The sequence below is a fragment of the Rhinatrema bivittatum genome, chromosome 8 (assembly GCF_901001135.1).
Source record: "Rhinatrema bivittatum chromosome 8, aRhiBiv1.1, whole genome shotgun sequence".
Lineage (NCBI taxonomy): Eukaryota > Metazoa > Chordata > Amphibia > Gymnophiona > Rhinatrematidae > Rhinatrema > Rhinatrema bivittatum.
In genome coordinates this window covers 97,389,561-97,401,264 of record NC_042622.1, presented here as the reverse complement: position 1 = coordinate 97,401,264, position 11,704 = coordinate 97,389,561, and the positions used below count along the sequence as shown (strand labels likewise).

At 43.0% G+C, this 11,704-nt stretch overlaps 1 protein-coding gene across 1 annotated transcript; it reads right to left on the bottom strand.

Annotated features, from left to right (window-relative positions):
- Positions 1-3,212: 3,212 nt before the first annotated feature.
- On the bottom strand, positions 3,213-8,267 carry TMEM250 (transmembrane protein 250). Its single transcript, XM_029612666.1, has 2 exons — positions 8,060-8,267; positions 3,213-6,638 (listed from the first exon to the last, which is right to left on the bottom strand). The coding sequence occupies exon 2, from the start codon at positions 6,502-6,504 to the stop codon at positions 6,085-6,087; it is 420 nt and encodes a 139-aa protein (XP_029468526.1). The 5' UTR covers positions 6,505-6,638; positions 8,060-8,267; the 3' UTR covers positions 3,213-6,084.
- Positions 8,268-11,704: the final 3,437 nt, after the last annotated feature.

The window sequence follows — 11,704 nt, the reverse complement described above, 5'->3', positions numbered from 1 at the left end:
TGAGAAGGCAGACACAACGAATGGGGAGTGGGGAGATGGGAAGGGATTCAACCACAGGGAAGAAGCAGCAGGAGCACCCACAGGAGCGATGGAAAGGAGCACCAGTCAGAAACCATTAGATTACATTCAGCTGCAAGGTTATAAATTTTGGTTTGTGCTGGTACAGTGATTAGTCCTTTCGCTGATAAAATGGAGAAAAAAATTAAATCATAAATCACTGTTCTTCTTGGGAGCTAGGGAATGATATGGAGCTGGAGGGAGGGAGGCAGGCTCAGAGGAAATGTCAACTCTCTCTGAGCCTCCAAGCAGCACTGACACAAGTTAGAAGGGGATGCCAGGCTGTGATGCCCAAATATGGCAAGCAGCACAAAGAGCAAGGCGTTAGGCTTTTTTGCTACCGGCGTCTGATAATCGTGCGCCCGCACAATTGAGCCTGGACAGAGTGCTAAAAAAAAAAACAAGCCCTGTTCAATAAGCGCACTCTACGGACACCCAAAATGTGGGCACCCAATACGTGGTCCAGGTAGGCACCCACCTGAGCGCTCACCTAAATGCACAATCGGGTGGGCAAGCGGAACCATCAGACATTTTCACAGCAGACTTGTGCATAGATAGGCACGCATCTAAGCGAAGCCTGAGAGTAGGGCCTAGCCAAAAAGGCTGTTCAACCCAAGCTGCCATGACTCCCCAAGCTCCCCCAGAGACAGGAATGGACGTCAGATCAGCATGCCAAGCTTGGAGATCAGAAGGGGAATGGAATTCCTACAATTAACTCCTCCTCTTTTTCTTCTTTTTATATATTTGCTCAGCCCATCCCCACCGAGTACAGAGTCAGTCTCCAGCCCCGGGGTGAGAAAGCAAAGACCTTCACCGCCATGCTCAGCTTCCTTCACCCGTTAGCCTCTCAGCTGTATGTCTCTCTACAGACAAGTCCACACCAGAAAACCAGCTACTAGACCGAGACTCTGTACTGAGGGAGGGAGGGATCTGCAGATATCACCTCAGGAAAACTCGATTGAGGGAGGGACCATTAGGTATCACCACAGGAGAGCGGGGTGAATTAATTTCCTTCTTCTTTCTCCTTCTAAATTTTTTTTTTAAGCAGTCACCAGTAGGGAGATGCACGTCCACCATCTGTTGAAGACAGAGAACACTGGCAGGCTGTTGTCCTTGCAGGGATATATATATACCGTGATGTCAGCTTTGCTCTGTCTCCATCTGCTGGTAGAGGTGCATAACTCCCTGGTGTGGATTAACCTGTCTGAATGCTAAGAAATGTCAATATATGACATTTTCAGCTAACACTGGTAATAACGATTTGCTCTGTGCTTACATGGCTGTCCCTTGCCTTTCCAATTCATTGCACTACTATTTGTGAAGCAGAAATATTTGTGAGCAACTATGATATTACTATTGTTAGAGATACTTTCAGGTAATATTCACATCTGGGCTCTGAAAACCACAATGTTCTAGTCTAATTGATGCATACTGTGGGCTGTCAGCACTATACCGTAGTAGCAGCAGAATGAGTTGTCAAACCATGGTAACAGAGTCAATGGTTAATAAGAAATTGATATTTTTTTTAAAACTATTTTTGCCTGGTTTTTTTCATGGGGGAGTGGAATGGTGGATTTGACTTAGCAGTTTCCTCTTGCTTCTTTTTCTTACAGCTCAGCTGGAACCAGGGCTGAGATCCTGCTGCATGAGTCTTCATTTGCAACTACCCAGGGATTTTTTGTTCCTATTTTATAAACATCCACTCCTCCCCCCTTTCCAGAACCCTACAATCATGGGCCTGAAACTGAGCATTAGGTGTCATCCTTGAGTAATGACAATTTTCCTCCTACCCTTCTTCCCCCCACTCCCCGAGGCTATGATCACTGCCTCCACAGCTCCCCGCCAGAGTGTGGACAACCTAGCTCAGGGATTGAGCTAGGGACCTTCTGCATGGCAGTGGAATGGGCTAGCCCACTTATTCTAATTCTGGAAGGTTTACAGATAGAATTATTTTGCTGCAAGATCTGGAGACTTCAGTTCCAATCCTACTTCCATCACAAGTCACTTGATCTCTCTATGCACAGATTTTACACTATAAACTCGAGTGTAAATAAGGAATGTTAACATGCACAACAGTTGTGTATGCTGACGGTGCAATATGCAATCATGTAAGAGCACAGCAAGGGCATCTTTATTTATACAGAGTTCCAAACCAGTAATGTCATATTTGTAATTCTTGCTCAAAAGAGGGAACACAGAGCAAAGGTTTTGTAATGATTTGTGCCATTCAAGAATGTGAACATCTCCTGGTGTTTGATAAACCATGTCCCCTGTCATTAAGTCTGTCCGAGGCAAGCACATTCCACTGCTCAGTACACAGAGACCCAAAAATGTTCAAATTACAGTGGCTTTGATTGCTAATTTGCTTCTTGCTAATGGGAATTGAAATGCAGTCTCTAAGAGCTGCAATATCTCACTCACTGAGCCGTCACATAGGCTCAGCAGACTCGTCTGCATATGGAATATCTTAATCAATGAATAAAATCATCTCCCTGCCACAGTGCATGCTGCTGTTTGTTTGATACTGCCACTGATCTGATTAATATTAAATGGCACCTTTCTAAATCAACCTTGCAGAATCAAGTTCATTTTCATCCTCAGGCAAGCTTCAAAAAGTAGGACACATACTGCAACTTCTCTTTTAACTCTAATTTGTACCTAATTAGTAAAGGCCTTGATATGTTTTTGTAGTTCAAGAATGGTATATTTTCCTCAGTTTTTATAACATCCTCTTTATATAACACTGGCACTGCAGTGACAGACCTTTTGGTTATGACACTGTAGTGCAAAGGCTGGGGACTCCTCCTTCCTAGGGGCTGCAATTCTTGGCTTGGATTAAGGTTTCAATTACCTCTTAAACAACCTGATACCTCAGAACGAGGGACTGTGGAAGCTAGAAAGTAGCAATGTTCACTATGCTTGGCCCTTTTCATACCTGGCAAACTAGACAGAGTAATCGGTCTTTTTCTGCCATCATCTGCCTTGTTACATAAAGAAAATATTGCGGATTCAAACTTGAGATCTAAAAACCAAATCCAATCCTCACAACCCTATCCCTCCCCTAGGGACGCAGGAAAGGAAACAGACTCAAGCAGGCAAATTTTTAAAGGTGAACGCAAAGAGGAATACTCCCAGACAAAAGAATTGATTCACTGTGAAATTCATAAAAGAAAATACATTTAATGCCAATGGTTGTCTCAGAAAGAGTAATTAAGCATGCCGAGCACCGCGCTGTTTCTGTGCTACAAAAGTTTAACACAACACAGTACTGCATTTTATACATTCATATTTCCTGTCAAAGAACTCTAGCAACAAAACTTTAGTAGAACATGTATCCTTAATTATAGTGACAGCCCACAGCAGGTACCTGCTCAGAGTTCACTGTCATGTGTTAGGTAAGAATGCGCTTGGTCCAGAGCTCTGCTGAGAGGTTTAGTGGGAGAGGTGGTGTCCCTTCTGGGCCTCAACCAGCAAGGAAGACTATTACTGCACAGCAGTTCATGCACACAGCATGGACTCATGCCTTTAAAAAACATGGTGTACCTGCTGCATACATGTATTTGTGAAAAAGCAGAAACACTCAAATTGTCTTGATGGGGGAGAAAACATATGCAATGCTTTTGCTGAGACAGGATCATAACCAGAAATGAATAATGAAGTTACTCAGCTCTGCTGCAGAGTATCAGATCATACTTGCCAACCATGTTGGTGTGTATGTACCTAGACTGCACACTTAAGCACAAACACTGGAAACAGATGTGAATATATAGTGTGTGAATTGCCCTATTATAGTGCCTTTGACGCATTCCTAGTGCAACACATTGGAAGCCCTTGCTTCAGAAGCTATATGATGCTTGTGAAAGTAGCTGGGTTTGCAGATCTGAATTTATCTAATCATGGAGAAAGCAGAATCAAAACTTACAGCACACTGAGCTGCAGCCAAGCTAGGTGTTGCTAAGTGGATCCATTTTTTCAGGACAGGTTGGCCTAATCCTGGTTTTACCCCGGTACATGCATGGACTTGTAATTCTTATTTTTCTAAGAAGAACTGGACTACAGGTCCCTGCATGCAAGAGATAAAATCAACACTGGATTGTCATGCCATGAAAAAGTGGAGCTAACCAGCAAGCCTAAGCCAAATATTTCTTTAGGAACCGCACATGCCTGAAATGGAATCTTGACCTTCACTATGCCTCAGCTCCCTCTACGTGACTAGGAAGTGCCACTAACCCCTACTTCCACAACTTTGAAATTAGACCAAAACAACCTTTCAGTGGTTCTAACTTCTGTTTTATGATGAGTTTTATGCTGACTGAAATCATGTTTGAACAAATGAAACTAGCTGTGGTTAAGTGTACATACGTTACTACTACATAGTGTTCTATCTTCTGGGGTAGAAAAGGTTTAATATGAAAAATAAAAGCCAGAAATCTATTGTCCCCATCTTATCTACAGGCTGCAGGGTTTAAATAGGAGTTACACCTCATAGGAGGGCAGAATTTTCTTTATGGGAACATACAGAGGGTTGGAGGATCAGTGTGGAAAGAGAACATAACACTTCACAGATGGTTTCAATGTTTTAGAAATGCATTTTGACTTTGTATCTCTTTCATTCAAGTGTGACATGCTAAGTAAGGATTGGGCATACTGTAGCCTTGTCTCCTTGATGGAAATATACCTTAAGAAGGCAATTTTTAAAACCATTTACTCAAATTGTCTTTTTGAAAACTGCCCTCCCTCAAGCTGGCTAAGAGAATGCATGGAGAACCACAATGCACCTATTCTTAGATGCATTGGTGGGGGAAGTGGGTGGAGATATTCCCAGGGGGTGTGTTTTGGGCAGGATCAGAAAATAGTGCACACATTGATTTTCAAACCTATGTGCATTATTTTCCATAAAAAAAAATGTCTTCCCATGCAAAACTCAGGTACAAAAGTTCACAGGTACTTTATATCCAAGGAGGTTCTCAAACGAGAATGCATGCACATACTCTCTCCCTTTGAAATTTGGTGCAGAGTCCATGGGTAAAAAGTACCTGCAAACTTTGCAAAAAAGCAAAGAGTTTGAAAATTGCCACCTAAGGAACTCCAGCTGCATCAGATTTCCCATGCTAGCCTCTTCCAGGGAATAAGCTTTAGATATGCAGCCCGAAGGATTGCTTGGCACCTACAGGTTGATTTTGGTTGGCCTGGATCTGTCTTGGTTGCTACCTTCTTGAAAACAAAGTACACATTTCTTCAAAGTACTATTGCCCTTTTACTTATAAATGCATCTCTACTGGTTAATTCATCTTGGCTTTGATGCTGCTTCTTAAGGTTTAAATTCCAGATTCATGTTGCCCATTAGGTATCTTCATATACTTTTTAAGATAAAAAGGTATGCATTTTTTTTATTATGGCTGCACACACTCTTATCCACACTGGTTTTAGAAAGCAACGTCATCACAATCTGATGGTCCCTGTTGTCCTGTGCTCATGAAATTATGGACCAGTCCTGGTTTTCCAACACCTATCCTAGCACAGTTTGGTCCTTAGCATCCCAATTTTACCTAAATTGTCACACTTTGCCAGTGATCTCTGTAGCTCCATTCCAAAAATCCAAGCAAAGAAATCACTGATGAGGACTTTTGATACAATTCTCCTTTGAAAGGAATTCAGTGATACCCACCCATCTCTATATATCAATGCAGTCACTGATGTCACAGTGCATTCATGTGACAGTTACAAAAACCTGGACAGGTCCAAAACTTCTAGGCAAACTAGTAATGGACTACCTCCAGATCCCTTCTTACCACTGGAACAAAAGATGCCATAACTGCAGCTATGATTTTGTTGCTCAGAGTCAAGTCTTCCCCCCTTGGTCATAAGGCCAGATGGACTTCAGCCACCACCCTGCACAGAACAAGTTCATATACAAGTACATGCATATGACCAAAACTGACATCTTCCACGGATGATAAATAATAAAGAAATATTCATACTTCAAATATGCAATAACATATTTTAGCCTATACGTGCTCCTCTTATTTACATATCCACAAACACCATGAAACACCATCCCAGTCCTCCAACTAGCAGCATGGTCACGTGTATTCCATAAATAAGAAGCTCATTCAGGAGGCCAAAGTCAACACGCCTACGTCCCAACAGCAAAAGAATGATGGACAACTTGTACTGGAAGCGTAGAAATATTCGGATACCAACGTACTGAAGGCAAAACAAGATGGAGAGCACCACCCAGAGGATGGAGGTGAACAGACTGCAGCTGAAGTACAGCAGGAAGCGTACAAATCCATACATCCATCGAGACTTTAGGTAAATGTCAAAGTTGTTGTACTTGGTGCGCACCAAATGAGTGGTCCTTATTGGGCCACAGGCAGAATGCAAACATGTGGTGTGGGGGCCGTGGAATGAACGAACCCGGCGGGGAATGGGGATTACAGGCATCAGGCACCCCACGCTTCACAGAGTCCTAAAGGAGGTCTTCCACTGCACATATCAAAGTTTATCCATTAGGATGTAATAGAACCAAGCAACTTTCCATTGGGAATTCTCAGACAACTTTATGTGAAGGAATTTACCTGTAAGGAGGACAGATTATATAATGTATTACAAAAAAAAAAAAAAAGACTCAAATGTCATCTAGAATATCATAACCATAAGTAATTTCTATCATTTAGCAGGCCTTTTTGGTCATATTTCCCTTATGTTCTTATTCCAAGATTCCTGAGATTACAAGATACAGAAGGAAATCCAAGCTAGTTTTTTTCTTTCACTCAATACACTTTGGTATATAGAGCAAGTATACATCTGCAAAATCAACCTGCTTTCAGATTGCTTAGGCTCCAGATAGTTTGAGAAGGTCACAGAGGAGGAGTGGCAAGATTCAGTCACATTCAGAAGAAAAAATCCTTTGCTGGAAAAAGAGAGCAATGGAAGGTTCAAAAATCAAAAGGGTCTTTGCAATCAGCCCTTTCCTGGTTCACACTGTGCAGTCATCTGGTGAGGGATTTGTGTGTGTGTGTGTGGGGGGGGGGGAGAAGAGACATGTAGTAAAGGAAATATATGGTATTATAATTTGAGCCTTAATACTCATTCTTTGGTTAATGTTTAATAGTAATCAACTGTGACTTGTACAGATGCTTTGTATTCTGTAAACACCAATCTGGGATAAAGAAATGTGGTAAACGTGTTAGTCCACTTGACCTGCTGAAGGTGCTATAACTCCCAAAAGCTAGTTATGAAATTAATTGTTCGTTCAATAAAAGGTGTCACCTGTTTATTTTGTTGACTTTTTTGACCTATATCACTGCCATGAAAATATTTAAAGAATATTAAATCCACAAAGGTTAAACCACAAGACTCTATAAATGTTGCCTTCTCACTGGTGAACCCTTTAACCCTTGGCTTGCAATTGTTCTTTAGTTGAATGTTTTTCTCTACACATCACTGAAGGGTCCAAAGGACTTTGACACAGATTTTGACTGAGATAAAACCTTCCCTAATCAAAACTTGGAAGTGACAGGTGGGAAATGGGCGGCAGCAGGCAAGAGAGGAAGCCTCAAAGAAGGAAAGGGAAGAGACAAGAGGATATGGTATAGACTAGGAAGAAAAAGGGGAAAGAGTGGAAGGAAGACATGCAAATGTGAAATCAAAGCATGCACTGGGGAAGCACAGAGGAAGTTAGGACTGGGGATGGATGAAAGAAAGAAAATGCATACATTGGGAAGCGGGTAAGAGGAGGAAGAAATCAGAAGGGGAGGGACACATGGAGAGAGAGAGAGGGCAGTTATGCAATACAGAGGGAAACAAGAGGTGGAGGGAGAAGAGGGAAACGGAGACAGGTGAAGGCATGCGATGGGGGAAAAAAACACAATCCAGTAGTACTTCTACAACACGTTGGCAGGAACCTTAGGTCAGTCCAGGCTCTCTGCGCTCGGACACATGCTGCGGCCTGCCCCAGACGGGGAATGCGTGAAAGCTGCCCCGCTCCTGCAGTTACCTGCCGGCGGAGAGGTGACTCGTTCGGGACGGCGACATCTCGCCCCTCTGCCACCGAGGCGGAAGCGGCGACGGGCACTAGCACTGCTCTCAGTGGCGGGGACAGTCGATCTCTGACGTCACGCACGCATCACATGGCCGACCCGCTCTCTACTTCCTGGTTCCCCCACAGCGGTACCGGCGTGAAGCTAGAAGTCGACGACTTCCTACTTCCGGGAGGATGCGCAAGGCCTGTCTCGCGAGACTTTGGGAGCTCGCTCGGAAGCAGATGATAAGACGAGGCGGGGGTTATACTGGTGTTGTATTTGGCTGTGAGAATTATGTGGCGAAGGTAGAGTGAGAAAATAAAGCTGTGTGAAAGGAGGATGGTGTTGGAATATCATTAATTAAACTTTGTGTGTAAGATTCATAAAGGGCGAGGGCTCCCCTACAAATTAATAACTACGTGTTACCGTTACTCAGGAAAATACACGCGCATATATTGAACACAAAAGGTGAATTAGTGCAAATTTGAAACTATCAGCAAAAACACCAGTCACCAAGGCTCCAACCTAAATACTGTCCATTTAGGCATCTTTTACACAGTCATAATTAAATAATCATAAGAAAAACATTTTTGTCCAAAGTGGAGAGTATATCTGGCATTCACTTCGTGTATGGATCCGAAAGAGCTGAGGAACATTCAGGTTGCAAACTTCCAAAGAGTCTCCTTGAAAATTAAAATATAAATCGAGGGCCCCCTCATAAGAGCCTCTTCCTTATTGTCCCCTAGATCAGTCCAGATGAGTGTTTTATCCCCTACCAGCAGATGGAGACAGAAGAAAAACTTTGCTGAACTGTTGATACATAAGACAGTGTGCCACGTGCAGTCGCTCAGTTTTCTCTGTCTCCAGGAGATGGTAGAGGTATAAAACCTGCAGTTGGACTTGGAGATGAAATTGTTCCCAGGGATGTTAAATACTTGATTGGGACTATCCTTCAAGTAGAGTAGGGGAAAGCAGGGAGTCGGTGACCCTTGTTTTAACTGGAGCCCTGTCCTGAAGAGGGCTATAACAACTAATGGTTCTGGCTTCCTCAGTCTCTACTCTCATCTTCCTCTTGCTGGCTGATCCCTCTGTGCTCTGAGAAGGCTTCAAGCAGGAAAGTAATATTTGGATTCATCTGTCTGACTTGGTTAAGAGTGGTGCCATCTCTTTAAGACTATGTAACCCCTGTGATGCTTGAACCTGGATAATAGTCCCAGATAACATATCTTACACGTATATTCGTTGGACACTGTTCTAGAGTTATTAGATTTACTTTCCAAAGTTTTCTGTGTGAGGGAAGGTGGGAACGTTTCCTTTCAAGATCTCCAGATTGCTCTTTACTTTTCCATATTGAAGTCTTTTGCACACAGCAATGATAATCTCAGCATTAATGATAACAATGTCACTACTCAATAAGACACATGAGAGCTGTTTGGTGGTTTCCAACATTTCTGTTTACTGATAAGGTGCAATGATGGTTTTTAAAGTCTTTACAGCAGTGTACTTCATATTTAAGCTGGTACAGAATATGTTTAGTACGTTTGTGACCTCTTAAAGTCTTTCTTAACTTCAGATGTCTATTCAATTTAAGTAGTTATTTTAGTTACTTGATTCCTTTCTCCCATTGGAATACAGGGCAAATTTGGATACTTCCCTCCCATAGTAGCTGAAGTATCAAACTGTATTTTTAGTGTTTAGTCTTATCTCCTACCTCCTCTCGTAGTATCAAGGGTGATACCTTATTTCTTCTTAACCTTATCCTCTAGATTCCCATGGGCCACTGATATGGTCCATCTCCTCTCCTTCGTTCCACTTTCTCCTTCCTCCTTCTCTCAGGATGTCTTAAAGTCATCTTCTCTTTGGTTTCTGATAAACAGGTTCCTCTGTTAAGAAGACACCTCTACCTTGGTGTTAGAAGAAAATTCAAAATAGCTTAGCTGAGTCCAAAAGAATTTAGGACTCCAAACTCAAATAAGTGGACTGAGAGGGTGGAAAGAAACTCTCATTCAAAACCAGTCTCCATGAAGCTTAAATTTAACACTTAGAAAAATAAGAGCACAACTTAAGACATGCTACCTCTTTGAAAGCAAAAAGAATACAGAGCTGCCACATGAAGAGCTGCAAAACCCCAAAACTACCAACCTGTTCCTCCCTCATACCAAATGGTATATTCCTGTCCAAGTATTAGTAGGGGACTAACAGGATCCCTACATTATTAAACCCCCCCTCCCCCCCCCCCAAAAAAAAACAGCAAAGATACTGAGAGGAGCTCCATCCGAGTGCACCATAGCAGGCCTCTCTTCCCTTGCAGGAGAGTTTGGTGCAGCTCCAGCCTGTGGTGCAATTGTCAGGTGGGGGACTGTGTTATTTCAGTGTTTGTGAAAGGAAGCTGAGCACAGGGTAGCTTTTCTTGTTGGCACCATGCTAGAAGAACATGGCTGCTCTTGCTGAATGCCTGAAGTGGTGTGCATCCTGCGGTAACAGTAGGAGCACTTAGTTTGGGGCTGTGTGTGAGTGATGGAGAAGGCTGCTTAGGAGCCCTTCTTTCTGCCTCAGTGGTAAAGAAAACAGCTGGTAAGAAGCAACATTCTAGGAGCGCTAAGGCAAGCAGTGCGGAGATCCCAGCAGTGCAGAAACCACAGCCATTTTAGCTTCCTCTCCTGCATTGCAGAAGATCACGGGAGACAAGTCTGATGATCTTCCCTCTTTATCCCCTGTACTGGTGGGATTTAGATCTTGCCCGGAGTAATTCAGGAGGTGCTTCAGCTTTGCAAGATGTGGATTCTGAAACTGAGGAGCCTTTTTCAATGGAGAATGTTTTGCTCCTCTATAAGGACATTTTAGCTAACAAAGGGATTGTTGACAAATAGGGTCTCACTGGTCATCTTTGCGGTTCCATTCCATCCCAAGAGGAGGATTTGGAGCAGATGGTTAAATGTTTTGGACTTAAGAGTCTCCAAAACATTTAACTATATGCTCCAAATCTTCTCCAAAGAGTAGCTTTTCTTTGAAAGGAAGATTATACAAGTGAGAGTTGGAACAATTGCAGAGCCAGAAAAGCTGCCAGGCTGAAACCGCAGACACCATATTTCTTGCAGACACGTCTAAGTAAATCATACAATGTGTCCACTATAAAGGCCAATCCAGCTTCCAGACGTTCTGTCTCTTTTTCTGACAGAGCATTGTTACAATCTGCCACTGGAATTGTACCCAATGTTACTGGGGAATAAACCCAAAGGGGGCTGAAAGACCTTTCCCAACAGGCAGAACCATCCGTGAAAAGGATCCTCTTTGCAGCAGCAGTACTTGAGCAGATTCCAGTCTTTTCGGTGGGGGGAGCCATAAGCCCTTGCATGGGAGCTCAGGCTCCAGCTCAAGAGCATTTAAGAGAGCATAATGAAGATCAATTGATCCAATCTGTGAGTGCATTTAAGAGGGTGGTTGCCTCAGTCTTACAAAGAGTGAACCAAGATAACTATGGACGAGTCAGACCTTTCCTACTATGCTTTAGAATTTGCTCACCCGGTACTCAAAGCCTTTTGCGGTTTGATCCATGTTGGACCAACTTCTCTTGGGAGTGCAATTCTGGTCCCAAAGAATAGAAAGAGGTCAGGGCAGAT